The 20,870-nt window shown below is 37.4% G+C and overlaps 1 protein-coding gene and 1 long non-coding RNA gene across 3 annotated transcripts in view; one reads left to right on the top strand and one right to left on the bottom strand.

Moving 5' to 3' along the window:
* ATAD1 (ATPase family AAA domain containing 1) overlaps positions 1-10,559 on the bottom strand; it is a 55,782-nt gene extending 45,223 nt beyond the window's left edge. The window contains exons 1-2 of the mRNA XM_059899704.1: positions 10,455-10,559; positions 7,300-7,474 (exon numbers count right to left, since the gene is read on the bottom strand). Coding sequence (XP_059755687.1) covers positions 7,300-7,474; positions 10,455-10,498 — 219 coding nt within the window. The 5' untranslated portion in view covers positions 10,499-10,559. The remainder of the gene's footprint in view (positions 1-7,299; positions 7,475-10,454) is intronic.
* LOC132350522 (uncharacterized) lies at positions 10,450-20,600 on the top strand. Of its 2 annotated transcripts, none has more exons than XR_009497942.1 (5): positions 10,450-10,813; positions 11,188-11,322; positions 14,640-14,731; positions 15,288-15,383; positions 16,181-20,600. It is a non-coding gene; the product is annotated as an uncharacterized LOC132350522 (long non-coding RNA). The 2 variants fall into 2 exon arrangements; XR_009497941.1 differs by having other exon boundaries at positions 14,637-14,731.
* Positions 20,601-20,870: the final 270 nt, after the last annotated feature.

Here is a 20,870-nt window from a genome sequence, read left to right as displayed (position 1 = left end):
GATACTATCCTTTTTAAAGTCAATTCTTGGGGCTAGGCAACCAGAGATAATAAAAATAATTTTCAATTAGAAGTATACTTGCATATATTTTTAGAGCTGGGCAAAACTAGCCTTAAAGCTATAAGCTCTAGCAAAGCAACACAGCTGTCAACTAAAATAAAAATAATGTTAACAGTAAAACATTTACTGAGTGTGCCAAATATTATGCCAAAATATTGTAGATGGATTAACTCATTGAATCCTCAGAGAGATCCTATGAGGTAGGTACAATTTCTCCCCAACACAGAAAAAGAAACTGAAGCGTAGCTCAGACTAAGTTATTTGTCTTAGGTTAAAAGTTAGCAAATGGAAGAGGCAACATATGAATCCACGCAGTCTCAACTCTAGAGCCTATACTCTAACCATCATATATATTACCTTGGTTTCCTCAGTTACATGACTGGAGTTTGTGGCAACTAAAGAGTCTTTAAAAATCTAGACATAATATATTCAAATTTCAATTAAGTGAACAGTTTTAGAAATGAAGGTGCTCTGGTAAATCATATTTACCTAAATTTTTGTTGTTACATTTTCCTAGAATACTTTTGATTATATATAATCTTGCTATTTGTCAGGGTATTGCTACTCTTAAAAAAAATCACATCATACAGCATTATAGTTATAGACTGGTTAGAGGATCAGGATGGGTGTTGATCATATCCTAGTAATATAGCATTTTTTTTTAAAAAAGTGCTATGAACCACATCATTTTTCCTATTTAGCCACCCCTCTGAATCAATGGATAAAGCAGCCTTTTCCAGATTCTTTTATCTCTTTCTTACAAATATCTTCTCTTTCACTGACTTTAAATGTGTCAGCTATGAACAGTATCCTGTTTTCTGTACCTATAACAGCATTAATTTCTCTTCTTTTCCTTTGTTCTTCTATAAATGTGAAGCCATCCCACATGTGTTCTTTCTAGGCCATGCTCTAATACAGTGGTTCTCAACCAGGGGTGACTTTGGCGCCCTAGGGGACATTTGGCAATGCCTGAAAATACTTTTGGTTGTCACAACTTGGGTGGGTGGGGCAGTGCTACTGGTATCTAGTCAGCAGAGACAGGGATGCCGCTAAACAATCAAGAAGGCAAAGGATATCCTGCTTCCCCACCTCCATTATCTGGTCCAAAATGTCAGTATTTGAGAAACCATGCTTTTCTCTCTATCAGCTACTTTCCTTTAAAATTTTACTCTAGGCCACAATTGCCTCTTGCTACCTTTATTTATATTTGGAATTTCCTAATTAAAAATTATCAACTATGTTGTTTACTTTATAGAGACAGAAAACGCTATAGTTGAGTTTACCTAGAATCTTTTCTCCACAACAGCAGTTCCATTTAACAATGTCTTCAGGTTGCATTAATAACATTGATAGGAAAGAGAAAAAAAAATTAACGTTTATTGAGCACCTACCACCTTCCTGGCACTGTGCTGGATACGGTTTACAATCAACCCTTGAAACCATCCTGAGAAGTAGCTATTATTATTCTCATTTTTCAGATGAAGAACTCAAGGGTCAGAGAAATGTAAAGAACTGGCAAGATTACACAGCTATGAATTAGCATTACCAGAGCTCAAACTCTGATCTAATTTCAAAGCTCATGTTCTGTTAAAACACTAACATTTCTCATTTGGGAGAGCAGAACATGCTTAACACACAAGTAAATGAAAAGAAAGCACCCCAAAACACATCATACCAGTACCAAACTGTGTTCCAGGAACAAGTTATCCAATTGTCTAGCTTTGACACATTTAACTGAGCCCTTATTTCTAAAATGTTTTACCTAGAAAAACAAAATTATGATTGGACTACTTGAAAAATGGCTTATGCTCATGCAATGCTTTACTGTTTACAGCTTAATGACAATTATACTTTCTAGTCACCCACATTTGCTTGGTTTTTAAAGTGGGTCTCTCCCACTCTGTGGAGGGAAAATGGTGAACTGTGGGTGAGGAGTCAGAGGTAGGAGAGAAACTTACTTTTTACTTTATACCTATCTTTTAAACTGTTTCATAGTATTTTTTATCCTTTCACTCTATTTCACTTTTTCTCCATGTAAAGTATTATTTAAAAAGTAAAGAAGTGGGGTAGGAAATAGTGAACTAATATTTCTGCCTAGAATGAGGAAGGAGGAAATGGAGTTAAAGGAGCAGCAGAATAGAAACACTCATTTCATAAAGGTTCTAAAAGAATCATAAAATTGGTTGTTCTTCTGGAAGAATAATTTTAGAAAGTTAAAGATAGCACAAGAAGAGTGAAAAAACAAAGATGAACTAATTCAACTTATTTCAAAAAACTTTTACTGAGGTCATAGCTGAAGTACTCCAATTTTAAGTGTAGACAGAGAAAATTGATATAAAGCTTTAAAAAATACATTTAAGTAGGAAATAGCAAAGAATTTGAAGAATTATCTTTATACATTAGGTATAAGCCTTTACCACAAATTTACATTAAAATTCTAACAAACATCCTTTTCTAGACATGCGGAGACAATTATCTTCTTTTAGCGTTAGTGCACTTACATCTTCTGACTTTATCGTATAACCCAAAAGTTGCTGGATAAGACGACTTTCTACTATAATACTCTTCTGCTATGTTACTGTATAAAACACTATAATGCACTGAGTTTTATCTCGAGTTTCCCTCTTGTTGCTTTTCTTTCCTCATCACTTCTATCTATCCCCTTGGCCACTCAGGCAACACTAACTGCTTATTCCTTACTGATTTCCCATCTGAATTTCCTTATTTACTTCAGCTCAGTCTTCTATGATTCAGCTCCAGTAAACCATGGTTTTAGGGCCACTTGATTGGTAATGCAGTTCACAATGGCTTCCTGGTGTCAACAAATGTTAGCTCTTCCAAATGGTAACTGGCATTCTATGATGGCTGCTCTTAAAAACACCTGGCAGCTGAGAATTCCAGTTTTAAGATTTTCAGTGTATCAGCCCTTCACAAACTATTTCATCTATTACTTATATCAAAATAACTGAAATGAAGTTTTGAACCTTACAATATTAATGATAGGACTAAAAATATGGAGACATTAAGTTAATGACTAAGGTCACAATATATGGCCTTCATGTGTATGAATTCTCAGTAGTGAATCTTTCCAGGCCTTTGACAACTAAACTACAATCTCAGGAATATTATATAGTCTAATTATTATGCTAAACAAAATACTGTATATACAAATGCCCAGGAGAGGTCAAGCATTAAGTTATTCATCCTGTACTTGAAAGCTCTTTAATAGTACACCTAGAGATTCCTGTTTTCTAACATCTCAATTAACCCAACCCATCCTTTTATTACAGACATACCTATCAAAACTCTTGTGCTACATCTCAATATGATCCAACAGCGGCACGTGCCCAGAAAACCCTTGTCCCTCTTTAACACTCTGCTGAAACCATCTCCTCTCTCATTACCAATTAAATATCCCACATTTCGTAAGGCTGGAAGTTTTCCTGGCTTTAGGCTAGAAATTATTTACAAATATCCTGTTTAATCCAAACGTAAGACTACTTCTAGGTTACTCTTCCTGATTTGAATGCACCTATGTCATCCTTCACTTTTCATCTCAAAACTGCACTGCCTTTAAGCTCACATCAGGCCCACGGATTATCTGGTAATCTCAAAACGTTATCTAAGCTTTTATAGTCAGTGTTCTTCCTCTGTGACCACAGGAGTCATACCTTCCTCCTCTCCCACATTCACACCTGATCTTTGCCCTCAATACGCACTCTAATTCCTTAATTCCTTTCTATACGCCAACTAAATTATCCCCCATCTGACTTCCTAAATGGCCTGTACCCCAGGTACAGGTATGTACCCCATAATATCTTTTTTATACGCTGCTGAATTCAGCTTGTAAATATTTTGTTTAAGATTTTTACATTCATTTTAAGTTTTGGAATTGTTGTTATGCTACCCTCATAGAAAGGTTTGGTGAGTGTTTCTCATTTTCTACACTCTGGAAGAGTCTGTATAAAATTGTTATTATTGGGCTTCCCTGGTGGCGCAGTGGTTGAGAATCTGCCTGCCAATGCAGGGGACACGGATTCGAGCCCTGGTCTGGGAAGATCCCACATGCCGCGGAGCAACTGGGCCCGTGAGCCACAATTACTGAGCCTGCGCGTCTGGAGCCTGTGCTCCGCAACAAGAGAGGCCGCGACAGTGAGAGGCCCGCGCACCGCGATGAAGAGTGGCCCCCGCTTGCCACAACTAGAGAAAGCCCTCACACAGAAACGAAGACCCAACACAGCCATAAATAAATAAATAAATACATACATACATACATAATTTTTAAAAAAGAGTAATCTTTAAAAAAAAAAATTGTTATTATTAATTTGTTTCTTAAATGTTGCTAGAATTTGCCAGTAGAATTCTATGAGCCTGTAGTTTTCTTTATGGAAATATTTTTCCAATATTAATTTATTTCATAGTTATGGAATTAACTATTCATGTATTCTAATTCTTAAGTCAGCTATGGTAATTCATAATTTTCTAAGAGTTTGTCCGTGTCATTTAGGTTTTCAAATTTATTGACATACTTACTAATTGTCCTTATTTTTAATGTCTGCAGCATCTGCTATTGCATGTCTTTTATCATTCCTAGTAATACTTATTGGTGGCTTCATGTTTTTTCTTGACTGGTTTTACAGAAGCGTCAATTTTATCAGTCTTTTCAAATAACCATCTTTTGGTTTTACTGATTTTCTCTATTATATATTCATTTTCTATATTTCTATTCATTCTCTCATATATTCTATTTTCTACTAATTCATCTTTATTATTTCCATTCTTTCACTATCTATGGGTTTTTATTTTAAAAATATTTTCTCCAGCCTAAGTTGGATACTTTATCAATTTTCTACCTTCTTTTTTAATAAAAATACGTCAGACTACAAGTTTCTCTCCTTTAGAGACCTCACCACTCTCAATAGTCAGCAGCATCTATCATAGTGACAATTACATAAGCTCTCAACAAATACTTCAATGTATAAATCCTAATGGTGGAAGGAGGAAAGTGGAGGAGTAGTTTGGGAAAAAAACCCACAAGTGATACACAGCTACACAGGAATAGCCCTGGGGCCTACGCCATCTCACTGAGACTCACTGCTCTAATGAGTCCAACTACTTATGAGCATCTGATAAGGAATCTCCAAAGACTGACCTTTTTCCTGAGATTTAGACCTACAATTTCAACATTTGGATGAACATTTTTCTGGATTCCTACCACCAACACAAACTCAATACGCCCAAATCAAATGTCATTTTCCCATATAATTGCCCCATTTACAGATTCTAAAACTATAAAAGATACTATGAATCTCTGAGGAGTCCAGACAAATCTCAGATTCATCTGTAAGATGTCCTTTTTCTTTTCTCTGTCATCACAAAGTCCTTCCAGCATTCATCTATTTCACCCATTCCACTCCTTTTGTCACTCCCTTATTCTAGGTCTCTGCTAGGATTACTGCGGTCTATAACCAACCGATCTTGCTCCTAGTCTCCCTGATTCCAATTCCTGTTACATGCTACAGTAAGGTATCCTTAAAACACTGCTGTGCATATCACCCACCTACTCAAAAATCTTTAATGGGATATACAATGGAGAAAAGATAGTCTCTTCAGCAAGTGGTGTTGGGAAAGCTGGACAGCTGCATGTAAATCAATGAAGTTAAAATACTCCCCCACACCATACAAAAAATAAACTCAGAATGGCTTGAAAACTTAAATATAAGACATGACACCATAAAATTCCTAAAAGAGAACATAAGCAAAACACTCTCTGACATAAATCGTAGCAATGTTTTCTAAGGTCAGTCTCCCAAGGCAACAGAAAAGCAAAAATAAACAAATGGGACCTAATCGAACTTATAAGCTTTTGCACACCAAAGGAAACCATAAACAAAATGAAAAGACAACCTACAGACCGGGAGAAAATATTTGCAAATGATGCTACCGACGAGGGCTCAATTTCCAAAATATACAAACAGCTCATACAACTCAAAAACAAAAAAACAAACAACCCAATCAAAGAATGGACAGAAGACCTAAATAGACATTTCTCTAAAGACATACAGATGGTCAAAAAGCACATGAAAAGATACTTAACATCACTAATTATTTGAGAAATGCAAATCAAAATTACGATGAGGTATCATCTCACCAGTCAGAATGGCCATCATCAAAAAAGTCTACAAATAATAGATTTTTTTTTTTTGATGTGGACCAATTTTAAAGTCTTTATTGAATTTGTTACAACATTGCTTCTGTTTTATGTTTTGGTTTTTTGGCTGCAAGGCACGTGGGATCATAGCTACCCGACCAGGGATTGAACCCGCACCCCCTGTATTGGAAGGCGAAGTCTTAACCACTGGACTGCCAAGGAAGTCCCCCAAAAAGTCTACAAATAATGAATGCTGGAGGGGGTATGGAGAAAAGGGAACCCTCCTACACTGTTGGTGGGAATGTAAATTGGTGCAGCCACTATGGAGAACAGTATGGAGATTCTTTAAAACACTAAAAATAGAGTTACCATAGGATCCAGCAATTCCATTCCTGGGCATATATCCGGAGAAAACTATAATTCAAAGAGATACATGCACCTCAATGTTCACAGCAGCACTATGTACAATAGCCAAGACATGGAAGCAACCTAAATGTCCGTGGACAGATGAATGGATAAAGAAAATGTGGTATATATTTACAATGTAATACTACTCAGTCATAAAAAAGAATGCAGTAATGCCATTTGCAGCAACATGGATGGACCAAGAGATTATGGTACTAAGTGAAATAAGTCAGACAGAGGAAAACAAATATCATATGATATCACTTATAGGTAGAATCTAAAATATGATACAAATGAACTTATTTACAAAACAGAAACATTTCAAATGTCACACAAAGCAAAATGTATACCATTACTGAGGACAAAATTTTTTGTTTAGTCTGCTGAAAAATTTTACCTAGATTCCTTCATTTATAAGCTGACAAAAATATTCTAATTTGGAAATTCATAACAAAATGCTGTAATATTTTTATTCTTCATAATTCTTCTAAGTTGCTTATACAGTCAAAAAGGATTTGAGAAACAAATACTTTTTTTAGGAATAATGAAATTAAATATTACATAAAAACACATTTCCACATGGGTCTTATGGAACTTATTGATTTCTAATTCCACTATATCCTTAGTTTTATGGGAAAATATTTAGCTACAAGAAAAATGATCCTCAAACATTTTAATCATACCTGTTTCTGAGCTTCTACTTTCTGCTTTCTGGTTGGATCAATCGCATCTACCATCCATTTGATTGTAAAGTATGTTACTGCACCAAATATTGTCAAACGGAAAATTAAGCCAACAACTTCATTCCGACTCAAGGGACGAGAAAAGGCTTCAGCATGTACCATCTTGATTGTTAACCTTGAAAAACAAACAGAAATGCCACTAGGTAGTAACTAGATTCATTAAAATCGGGAGACTGATAGGTAGCGTAAACTAAGCAAGAAAAACTTCTAGCCAAATTCAACATTACCTACCTTAAAAGAGTGTTTTATTTAAAGAGAAATGGATTTTTAAATGTTAAGTAAATAAACACATTTTAATCTCCTCTTGGAAACTGAGGTTTATTTATTAGAATTTTTAATAAACTTTTCTAAAAACTCATATAATTTAAGTAGAGAACAATTCTATTTGAAAAATGCAGTAAACATCTTAAAGCATTTACTGTTTTAATCAGCTTTTAAATAATTATGTCAGGGAACCTAGAAAAATAATGACTATAACACTTATCCAACTGAAAAAAGGCAGCCCAACAATGAAATACCTTACTAATGTGATGGTATACCAGGTAATTTTTGAGTGAAATTCAAACTGTGAACAAACTCACTTTTCTCTCATACTTACTTTTAAAGGCTTCCAAGGCCTGCTGAAATGTATACATGCTATTTTCTCAACTAACAAGTGACATGAAATTTTTGGAGCCATCTTATTCTTTCCAACAACCTAGCTAAATAGGAAACAACAGAATCTTCAAACTGACCCACAACTATACAGCTCTCACTCAAGATAGAAAGGAAAAAAGGACGCAACATGTCTACTTTTACACATATGCCTAAGCAGTTACATCAACCACAGCTTGGCTTACAGTAGGCATGCACACCTGTATCAAAGGCAATGACCACCCAGTAGAATAAGCCTTTTATGGATGATGTGACTATCACATTTTGAGAGGTAGAATCTCAGCCTCAAATAATGCCATTATACTCTCGCAGCATAGGAGTGTGCTGAGTGCTATGTGACTCGGGGGAAAAAAAAGTATATTTTGCATTCATGTGAAAAGGAATAAAATTTGTACAGATGGCTCAGAAACAGGTGAAAATTAGGTACTTCATAGACTAATATCTATGGTCGTTCCAGCTCTAAAATTATTGTTTCTATTCTCACTAGTACTATTCAGTTAAAGATTCTCTTCAATCATTCCAACAGAATTGCTGCCAGAATTTTGGATGATTTCCAAAAGAAAAGTCAAGGATTCCAACCTTCTGCATTACTGGGAGACATTCACTTCACAATAATACATTATTTAATTTAAACTTAACAACTAAATAACTGAAAGCCTTCATTTTGGATAAAGAAATTTTGGCCTTGGGATGTTAAATAATTCAATTCATACAATAAAACACTTATTGATCACGTATATAGAAAGCCTACTATATACTGGGTATACAATAATGGCTAAGACACAATTACTTTACTCAAGGAATGCTTAGTACAGTTATTATCTTATTAAAAATGAAGCTAGAACAACCAACCACCCCACCAACAAAAAAATGAAGCTAGAAAGAAGCCACTTGGTTAAAATCTTTCATGTAACAAATCAAATTGTGCTTTCTTCCATCAGCATGGATTCCTAAAGATGGGTTAACAATACTCTCCTTCTTATAGGAAATGAAAAATTGTCTTCCCTAGCCTTTATTCCAACACAGTAAATTTGAAAATGCAGTTGTTATATGTGGTATCATTATGCGGGAGTAATACTCACAGATGCGAAGAAACCAACAGGCAAAATAAAGATTTACTAACTTAAACTAGTGATATTCGAATAAAATGTTTTCATTTATTTAAAGTTTGAGGGAGTAGCGATAAAGCTGCCACCTACTGGATGTTCACTGAACTACATGAGCTAGGACTGCTATCAGTACCTCCCAGTCATCAACAGAACAGTTTTTAATAAAATCTATTTTAAAAATCAAGACACAAAACCTCTGTTAACGATATACTTTACTATAATTAAATTATTAACCGCAATACAGTACTCTGGACCTATAGCCACTTCTAAAACAGTCATCCTTCTTTTAAAATGACTTCAAAATCCTGAAATGAAACTGAAACTTCTCCTTGTAGGTTGTAACTGTATACACTTTATTATACACTCATTTATCATTCATATGACATAGATATGCCTGCAATGTAAGGCCGTTACGGTAACAATACCATTACAGCAGAATATATAATAAAAGTTGCACATGCATACAACAGTAGGGACTGTATTTCAAGTCTGTATAAACATCAGGATCAACAAATACACAAATATACACATAAACATAGATGGTGCCATGTACAAGAAATATGGCAAAACCCTGTAATTCAGAGTTATCTGTTAGGCAAATATGATACCAGATACTTTCATTTTAAAGAGTTCTCCATTTCAGGGTAGAAAAATTAAAAATTGTACCACCTCGTCAATGAGCAGTTTACTGACAGGTTAAGGACCAAGAGTAGAGTATTCATACCATAGCATTTCTCTAATTCACCGCAGTGTTTTACAAAGTTTTTCTCAACCCCAGAAGTCCCAGTTTCGCAGACATCAAGGCCCTATGAACACAGCCTATGACAATGAAAGCCTGCCAACCTTCACATAAAGGACAGGTTATTATTAACACCACCATCCTCTATGAAGGCGTGCCTAGGCTTGAAGAACCTCCTTCACTTTTGCACTAGGTGGTAGCACTGCCTGTGCGACAATCAGACCCGCTTCATTCTGGCCGCCTTTGCCTAGGACCCCGGTTCTGAGGTCGCCCGGAACGACCTCAAGCACCCGCAGCGACCCGGCTGCCTACAGAGATTCCCTGGAAATGGCCTAACTCTTGGGGGCAGCGCTAACGGAGACCTAAGGGCCTACGCCGGGCCGAAAGCCAAGGCGGAGCCCGGGACGCCCTTGGAGGTTAATCCGCTGGATACGAAGGGCTGCGAGAAGCTGAGGGGCGGCAATGAGGTGGGGCATGGAAGGGCGGCGGGGTGACCTTTCCCACTCAGCTCCCCGGACCCGAGCCAGTCCCTAAAGGACCTCAGCGGGACCCTTCGCCCGTCCCACGACGCCCCGCGGAAACCCGCTACTCACCCCCCGGGCAGAACAGCGGCCGCAAGAGGCCCTAGGAGCCTCATACAGGAAGGAAACGCCGCCTGGGAAAGAACTCTTCCGGGGGGAGTCGCGGCCCGCCCCCTCGCACGGAGCATGCGCCACCGCGGCTGAGGTCTGGAGGGGCGCGTTTCCGGGTTTTGGAAGTGGTGTGGCGGTATTCGGCGTTAGTGAGGTCACGCTCCAGATTCCTAACCTGCTATCTGCTGGGCGGAACCTCTGAGTTTAGCTGAGTCTCGGAGATGGAATTGGGGCAGGCGCTCGTCACATAAAGTCCGTGCCCTGCTCGCGGGCTCCTGTCGCAACACTGACAAATCCGGGAGGCTTCGTGAGAGTGAAAAGTGTGTTCTGTGTTCCCCGCAAAGAAGTTCTTCCTTCACTTCTGCTTGATCCTTACCTACACCCTTCGCCCGCCCCTCCAGCCCCGGCTGCAAACCCGCACGCTGCTGTTCTGTCCTTTAGCCAAAGCTCTGACGCGCATGGCCAACCCCCCACGCCTCACCATCTGTCTTTCAGTTTTTAGGGTGAGCTCACCCTCCTCTCCCTTGTCTGCTCCGACGAACACCTGGGGGTGGCGCCTGAAAATCTTTCTGCGGAACGATTCTGCAGCCTACCCGGGCAGGCCTGGTAGTAGGGACAAAAGAGGACATCTGGTAACAGGTTTTGCACTTCGGTGACTTCCCTTTTTCTTTTACCCCTTTCTTTCCCTTTGCAGAATGAGAGATGAGGCACCAGAGGTCCCCAGGGAGCAAATCTGAAAGCCAGCGCCTCCTGAGCACAGGCTGCCAGGGGCGAGACGACATTAGACATTGTCCCCAGATATAAGAAGCATCACTTCCTTCAGACAGAGGTGGTGAGACTATGAAGTAATGGGACAGTTCCTCTTACTACGCTCCTCGGGAAGGCAGTTTGTGCCTCTCTGCTTTAGGCGTCATCCTTGATGGCTAAAATTCTGCAGCCTGATTGTTGAATGTAGTGAATGCTACCCTTGTTACAAGCTTGCGATACTGTAGTGATGACAATAGCTACAGTTTACTGAATGTCTACTAGGTGTCAGGCAATATGCTTCTTCGTGCTTCACATCCATAACCTGAATTCCTCAAAAAACCCAATCCTCTAAAATAGCCATTATTTTCTCTTTATTTATTATTTATAGATGAGCAAATTTTAAAGCTTAGAGCAATAAACTTTTTTAAGTTAATGCACCTAAGAAGTGGCAAAATTTCATTGGGACCTAGATCTGATTCAAATCCTACACTTTACATTCTCTCTTTGAAATAGTAATTTGATACCAGTTAAATTTTAAAATCTAGGTGAAAGAGGTAAGACCATGAAATGACAAAATCTTAAGGCTTTAAAGCATAAGGATGGGGTGACAGGAATGCACAAATGTTTAAAAACTGTGATTGGGTTTATTGACAAGAATCAGAATGGAATATAATACGGTAAGTGGTTCTTGTTTTGCATCCATGCCTTTTTGTCTATTTTTGTGTGTCCACAACCATAAAATAAATTCTAAAAAAATTGATATGAAGCTAGGTTTGGGAGTGCTAGTCTGATTATTCATCTCAGAATGATTATGAGACCAGGATAATATTTACAAGTAAACACAAGCCATGTGTTCTGCAGCCTTAGAAGAGACTCTCCACTGGGTCCCAGTGATTATCCTCAATCTGAGTCATTGCTTGGGATGCTCGTGGGACTATGTATGCCTTGACAGAGCTAAAAGGTAGAGGTTATTGAAGGAAAGAACTTTAGGTTTTGTGGCTCGTGAGGATAATCATACCCACTGGTAAGGAAAATGAGCTGAGAAATTCAAGATGGTAATGGATTTCCATCATCCACTGAGTGAAGCTGGGTCAACTAAAAGCCTCATCTGCTTAACTCTAAGGGCCAGGATAACCAACCTACCCAGTTTGTCTGACATTAAGGGGATTTCTAGGACATAGGACTTCAAATGCCAATACAGGGAACGTCTCAGGCAAGCCATGAGGAGTTGGTCACCCTACTAGGGACATCCTAAATGAACTCTAGAATCAGGTGGAGCTCTCAGTATGGTTGCATCTAGACTCAATTCATCTGCTTAATATCTGAGGTATGATTGCACAGGAAAGGAAATTGTGGATAAAGTAATCAAGACTGACCATAAAGAGTCTACATGCCCCAAAATAAATATTGCTGCTCATTCCTTTTCCAGTGGTTTGGCTATAAACTGAGTACCTACATCCATACTTTTTGGACCTAATTTTCATTTAGCAAATCCTTAGGAAGCCTCCTATGTCTGGGCCCTAAGACATCAAATGACTGTCTTCCCATATACCATGCACATTCATTTCCAGCAATCACTAAATCAGCTAGATTCTTCCAGAATAGAGCTGAGTGAACATATGCTTTTCATCCCAGGATACCTTTATATAATCCCTGGCAGCACAACACACCATATTTGGCCCACAGTAGGGGCTCAATAAATAATTCATTATGTGTAATAATAATCAGGAAATTATTACAACAGATTTTTGGTAGACCTTCTGAGCCTTCCCTCCATGATGTCAGAATCAAGATATTAAAAATAGTTATATTTACTGTAGAAAGTTTTTGTTTGTTTTTAAATTAATGCCTCTTAAGGCAGTTAATGGCAGTTCTCTCCTCAGGGAAGTGAATTTTCCTTTGTTTTTGTTAGTTGGATGGAGGTGTGATAAGTTTGCTCTGTAGCCAAGGTCAATCATTGCACTGGACCCTTGAAGGGGAAAGGATGCCTTAGATTAGGAGCTGTAGAATTTCACTGTGAGTCTATTCACTTGGACAATTTGGCAAAATGCAGGTTCCCAGGTCCCAGCATTAAAGGCTCCCATTTAACTGCTCTGGGTTTTGGCCCAGGTATTTGCATTTTGAATAAGCATCTGAGATGATTTGGATATAGGTAGTTTGGGACCACACTTTGACAAACTCTGCCCTAGTCAGTGATAATTTTAGATGTATTTTTGCAAAAATCTCTTCTGCCCCAGCCCCAAAAGCCTATCTGGTTAGCTGAACCATTAAGCCAGCTGGGATACATCAAGAAATCAAGACAAGGAAGCCTCATGACAAGATTCAGAATAAAATGTCTTTGGAAGGAAAAACAAATCTGAAATCTTTGGATAAATAAACATGGTAAACCTGATCCTTTTCATTGCGCATGAGAAATGATTCACTTGACAGTGATTTAGAAAGAGCAGAACTTCAACAAATAGATAAAATTATATAGCAGTAATTTCGCCAGTATAAGAGTCACTTGGTAACCTTGGTTCTTTTAAAAATATTTCATTGGAAAAAATAATCTTATTATTTTGATAAGTTAAATAATAGAATGGGTGGGGAAAGAAGAGTAAAGCAAGAATATGAAGCTGTATCTAAAGCCACGAAAGCACTGAGAAAGGCTAAGATTAGGTGCTTGAAGCTCCAGCAGAAAGAGTAAGATGGAATCAAGGCAAAAATAATGGAAAAATTAAAATTTCAACAGATTGGAAGGAGTGGAAAGATGAATTGATAGCTTCATTCTATAAAAAGCACAAGAGCTAAAAAGACTCAACAGCAAAGTTCAAAGAACATATTGTTGTAAATCTACTTTTCATGCTTTTATGTTTTTAAACTTTGTACATAATTTAAAATTAGTGTATATAGAAATTAGTGTATATGTAATTTTCTCATATTATCAGGGTAGCACTAATCCACAAACAGTCTTACATTGCTTCATAATCCTTTTTCTCAAGCACTACTGCCAGTTGTACATTTTTTACAGTTTATGCTACCAAGAAACATTTTCTAGAACTTAGATATTTCTTTTAAATCTGCAATATTTTGTTGTTTAGCTTTAATACAGTACTCAAAATAGACTGTTCAGGTGATACTATCTGTGGAAAGTCAGGATGGATCAGACCAGGGATTTGCTTGGGAAGATGTCTAACCTTACCGTAACCTTACATTAGCAAGAGCTTTAAGGCACAAATGAAAGAGTAAGCTCCCTAGGATTTGTTTGGGCCCTTCCTAAATGCCCTTCCATATGATTTTTTTTTTTTAATGGGAGAGGAGTTGGGAGAGATTGGGTAAGAATAACAAAGATATGAATTCATCAGTCAAAATAGAAGAAACAGTAGTTGAAACATTAATTCTCAATTCCTGTAACAGCAGATTGATAGATGAAGCATAAAACAAGACCAGATGCTGTGGTTTCCAGGATGCACTTGGCTTCCCATCCTTTATAACCTGGAGCACTTTTTGCCGTAAGTAGGTCATTTGCTTGCTCTCATTTACCTGATTCTAGGAAAATGCCCTTGAAAGTATTTGGAAAATAATACTTTTTGTTAAGCTTGTGCTTAACATTTTAAAAGTTAAGATTGCATAAAACCTCCCCCACCCCCTTTTCTCTATTAGCCAGAATAACTTGTAACCTTGTAGCATAAGTGAAACTAAAATGGACAAGAAGAATCCAAGATGTTTTATTTTCTAAGGACTAAAATTTGTGTCCATAGCACTGGCATAGCACTCATCTCACAGAATTATAATTGGGGTTTAAGTTTCTCTATTCTCCTATCAGATGTGCAGTTCTTGAAAAAAGAGGATGCCTAGGATATAGGAGGGGCTTAACAAATGTTTTAATTAACTGATTCCCCCCACCAATCTGACATATTGAATGAAGCTTTTCAGGCACCATTCTAATAGATTTACGGCGACCAGGGAGGGAAAAAGAGGAAAGAAAGGCAAATGGTCCAAAGATAAGGACATGTGCAATCAAAGCATTTTACTGACCATAATTATATTATTGTCCTGTCATCACAGGTCTGTGTCTGATGTGTCCACCAGAGACCAGTCCCATCAGGTATCCATAGGGTTTAAGAACATGGACATTGCAGCCCAAGAGACTTGGCTTTAGATGTAAGATCTGTTATTTACTAGCTCTGTGACTTTGGGCAAGTTATTAAGCTCTCTAAGCCTCAAGTTCCTCACCCTTAATACAGGGACAAAAGCGGTACTCACACCATGGAGTTGCACTGAGAATTAAATGAGACAGTGCATGGCAACTGCTGAGCTCTATGCCTGGCACTTAGCAAGTGCTCAATAAACATGCCATTGTAATACCTCAGATGTTATTTTCATTATACTATGAAGTGATATTCTCTCATTTCCAGAAGCCCTGTATGGACAAAGATTCCTTCATATCTCCTTAGTGTTTGCATGAGGACTTCACCTCTCAAGTTGTCAGCTGTGGCATCTTGTCTGGGAATGTTTATCTTCTCTGACTTGTGAAGAGGCCATGCCTCTGTCTCTTTGACCTCTTAGTTCTCTCATTCTCAGTTTTAATACACCCCTCTGAGTGAGTCTTACTGATTAGTATTATATAAACCATTAATGTTAGTTATATAAAACCTGTAAGATTCCATCCTTGTGACCCCCCAGACAAATAAGTTTAAAATATTGGTCAATCCATGAAAATGACATCTGGATATTTCTCAGTTCACTGAAGACCATCATTAATATTGGCCGTCATTCCCATCTGTCTAATAACAACCATTTATTGAGCTTACAGTTCTTGCTCTCGTGGAGTTCTGAAGACTCAAATGTCTTGTGAAAATGCAAGTCTTCATAGCACTACTGATTTTATTTTAAGCTAGAGGTTTAACCTATCTTTCATCTCTATTCATTATTTGTTTTGGGAAAACTTCCTTACTTAGATTGCCGAGTGACTTTTGCACAGAAGAAAGAAATTAGTTCAACGGATGAAAGTGAGATGCTGAACCAGATTTGAGATTTTAGAGGTCAATCCTTTGCATGTCTTATCATTTCTTTGCAAACTATAACCTTTTTGTTACCCTTGAGGACTATCATAACATCAGAGCTGCTATTCTTCATACAATATTTAATTCGTTTGAACATAACATGTTTTTAAAAAAATATTTACTATGTGCAACTCATGGAAATGCTCCTAAAATTGAGAGAGTTCTACTGAGCAAAAGAAATGGAATATCCTGTTTAGAGACTGAGTGCATGGCTTCCAAAGGCAAAGGCAAGGGCAAAACTTGCTAATTTTAGATGTTTAGGGATGAAATATCTACTAGACCTTGTTTCATCTTAGGCCCAACGGTAGCGTGCTAGCAAGCTAATGTTAAATTTGCCCTCCCCACATGTTTATTGCCAGTGTTTCTGGAAACAGAAAAACAAAACAAAGGGGTAAGGAAAAAAAACAGCAAAGTCTGTATGTAACTTGAGTTAGAGAAGTGCAGGAAACAAATCAAGTATACTAAGTTAGCAGTGCTCAAAGTCCCATTCAACTTCAGAATAGTATACCTGGTAGAGTTTCACAAACCTTTCTCCTTTCTAGCCTGCTGCTTATTAAGTTGAAATGCCAGAACCATTCTGAGAGCTTTGAATGCCCATATAAGGCCTGGAGCCAGAGACATGCCCCACACCCATTTCTTTATATTTTCTGAATTCCCAAGTAAACGAGAGATCAGAAAAAGGGACAGTAAAGGAAAGGAGACAAAGAGGTCGACTCCCCAACAGTGTTTTCTTGCCCTTTGGTGTTTTGCAAAAAGCTGAAGAGATGCTAATGATTCTTTAACCAGCTGAAAGCAGCGTTAGAATTCTGTCTAGATATTCTTGAACCTCTGGGCAGTGTTCCACCTTCCACACTCCAATCCATCCATCATTCAATACCACTTATGCTAGATAAACTGGCTTGCCATAGTTTATTATCATGTTGTCCTCACAGACTAGTATTCAAGGAGCCTCCCCTGACCACTTCCTTGGGACTCTTGGAAGTAAACAGAGAAACAGTTTAAATGAATGGTAAAAACCCATGAAATACAGTGATTGTTTTTTTAGGGGTGGGGGGAGAGTAAATAATCATATGTCTTCAGTTGAGAGAATCATAAGGATTTCTAGCACATGAATACACATTCACAGCCCAAAAACAGAAGACAACTAAAAAATCTCAGCAGAGGGACGTTTCCTCCTCATTCCATAGGAGGGTGGGGATCTATGGCACTCCATTTTAATGATCATCCCCAAATTCCATTTCTGTGCCCAACACAGTAAAGCATTTCCAAGTACAGAGTGTCAGACAGGTGAACAACAACGAACAGCCTCTGTCAAAATAGTTTGAAGCATGCAAGATGTAGATTATTGAGTACAGTACTTGAAAAATTCTAAATTATGACAGTCCTCAATGACAGCTCTGTGACCTGTCTCATGTTAGGTACCTTTCTGGGTTTCTGCCCCTGAAATTGAAATAGTTCTACCAACTTCATAATTCCGTGATTCTGTGATTCGATCATTCTGACCTGTATGTGGGAGAACTTGTTTAAATTTTCTCCCCTTTAGAATCCAACAAATGAATGCTAAATTTGAACTCTAGGTTTCAGAGTATACTTTAACATATTAAGAAATTATAACGATTTCTAACAAGACTTGTGTACTACCTTGTCAACTACCATTTTGCCTGTCGTAGTTTTGTCACGATGTGGTTTTCTATTTGCTTAAATTTTACAATCTGTGATCTCTATGTATGTATGTATGGTTGAGTTTAGTTCCTTGAAACCAAAGCGTTAAATATCAGTAAGGGCTATATCAAGAACTTTAAAAAAAAGAAGTGTGGTTAATATAAATTCCATCTTCCACAGAAGATCATGACTTTCAGAATATGAACTCGTGAACAACCGAGGGAAAAGATTCTTTTCTGCTTTATAACTAACTTTATTATTTTATTCTCTTGAGAATTCCCTATCGAACTTGCCAATGAGGGTTTTATCTAACATGGCACTTTTCTGGAATGTCACCATCACTGCCCCCAGTTAGGGAGAGATTACTATAACAAATAGTGAAAACACTCACATAGATTCTCATGAATCATGTTTTAATTGAGAGCTAGCCAAAGAGGAAGGGTGGAGAGGTAAGGACATAGATTTATCTCTGCTTGTGTGTTCATTTGTACTTTTATTAAGAGAAAAAACATTTTCCTCTTTTTTAAATAAAATCTCATCCTCTAGGAAGTAAATTCAGGAGTAAGACGCTCCACACCTGTTTTGCATAGTCCAATTGATTGCTAATTTCATTGTCTTTTGACATGCTGGGAGGTATGTTAATTTGGAACACATCTCTCTCATAGAAGTAACAATTAACACAGGTAAGATGCATCTTTTACCTTGATAAAGACACCTGCTCCAGTGTTATAGAAATAGTTAGGGAAGGTCTAGATATATATATCTAGAAAGATATAATTTCAAGGAATCATGCTGTCTCAGGATTGAAAGGAATATTAAAGTCAGTGAATGTTCAACTGAAGGCGGTGTGGAACTGTAGAAAGAATGTATGCTATGGGATTAGAGGACCTGGATCAAATCACAGCTTTGCAACTTAGTAGCTGTGTGTTTGGGGTAGTTTATTTAACCTCTCTGAGCCTCGGTTTTCTCACCTATAAAATGGGGATAGTGACTACATTACGGAGTTGGTGAAAGGATTGAAGATAATGTATGTGAAGGACCTGGGACAGACATAATAAGCATTTAGTAAATGATTGTGGTGGTTGTGATCGTAAGTGTCCCACCAACTGGTCATTAAGCTTATTTGAACATTCCCAGTGACACGGAATTCACCAACTGTTCAGGTAGCCCATCTCATGTTTGGAGAACTCTTCAGTGTTAGTTCTTCCTTTTACTGAGCCTAAATCTTTTCCCCTAGAACTTTTTCTATGGTTCTGATTCTTGCCGTTGGGGCTGCACAGATTAAGTGTGTAAATCAATTAAGCATGTAATCTAGAACGGTATATATGCTTTAAGAGTGGTGTGACCAGTGTGGATACTAGAGATTTATCAACACAGTTTAGGATCAAACTAGCTTCCTTTTCCTGAAACCCACCCTTTTAATACCTATTGAATTTGCTATTAATTAAAGCCTGTTTGTCTTTTGTACTAGAGCTGGAGTCAAAGCTTGAGTCCTGCGTGCTGTACCTGTCACAGTTTTGAGGGAGAGACTTAAGTGCAGAACCTTACAATTAAATCTTTATCATATTAATTAATAAACTGGTAAAATTCCATTTGAGTCATACAAATATAATTTGAGTATTAAATCATATATAATGTGGCATACCTGTAAGGTCATATAGTTATAAATGGATAAGAACATAGTGCACTTTATTTAACAAACACCGATACGGTATTTAATATGTGCCAAGCACTGTTCTAAGTGCTTTTCATATATTAACTCATTTAATTCTCAGTCATAATAACCCTATGTGGTAAGTATTATTATCTTCAGATAAGGAAACTGAGGCACAGAGAGATTAAGTAATTTATCCAGGTCAAATAGCTAGTAAGTAGCAGAGTTAGAATTTGAACCAGCATGTTTAGTTCGAGAACCTGTGTTCATACTCATGCCCTGTTCCCAAATTTGTTGAAATTTAGAAAAATTGTTACATGGATTGTTAGGGCTCCTTAAAAGCAAGAAAAACATGACAAATTAATACTGCTGGATTTACGACCTACTTTATAAAAGCATTATTAGAGAATATCTTTTGAGTGCTATGGATTTATGAGAATATAAAATGTTGACTAGAAGCAATATCTAGCTCCATTCTAAGCAGGACTAGGCTTCTAATGGTTCATTTTATATTTCAACTATATAATTGAGAAGGAATTGATGAATGCCTCTGAATTTTTATCTTCTCATATGTACTTTTTCTGATAAAAATTGTTTTCAAATGTTAAGACAGCAGTACATCATATTACAGTTTTATTTTTAAATTAACATACAGTAAAGTTGATTGTGTGTGCGTACCTGCATGTGTGTACAGTTCTATGAATTTAATACGATAGATTCATATAACCACAGTCAAGATATATAACAGTTCCATTATCCTAAGAAACTCCCTTGTATTACCCCTTTGTAGTTACCTCCTCAACCCTTGGCAACCATGGATCTAATCTCCATCACTGTAGTTTTATCTTTATGAGAATGTCATATATAAATTAAATCCTACAGTATATAACTTTTTGAGACTGGCTTCTTTTACTTAACATGCCTTTGAGATTCATCTGAGATTTGCATATGTCAGTAGTTCATTCATTTTCATTGCTGAGTAGTATTCCATTGTAGAGATGTACCACAGTTTGTCCATTCATTTGTTGAAGGACGTTTAAGTTGTTTCCAGTTTTTGGTAATTGTGAATAGAGCTGCTATAAACATTTGTGTGTACGTTTTTGTGTGAACAGAAGTTTTCATTTCCTTAAAGTAAATACCCAGGAGTAGGATTGCTAGGTCATATGATAAGAGTATTTTTAACTTTTTGAGAGACTGCCAAACAGTTTTCCCCAATGGCTATACCATTTTGCGTTTCCATGAGAATGTATGAGCATTCAATTTGTTTTG

This window comes from Balaenoptera ricei, chromosome 16 (genome assembly GCF_028023285.1).
Source record: "Balaenoptera ricei isolate mBalRic1 chromosome 16, mBalRic1.hap2, whole genome shotgun sequence".
Taxonomy (NCBI): domain Eukaryota; kingdom Metazoa; phylum Chordata; class Mammalia; order Artiodactyla; family Balaenopteridae; genus Balaenoptera; species Balaenoptera ricei.
Note: the sequence above shows the minus strand (reverse complement) of the source record. Positions and strands in the feature narration are given on the sequence as shown.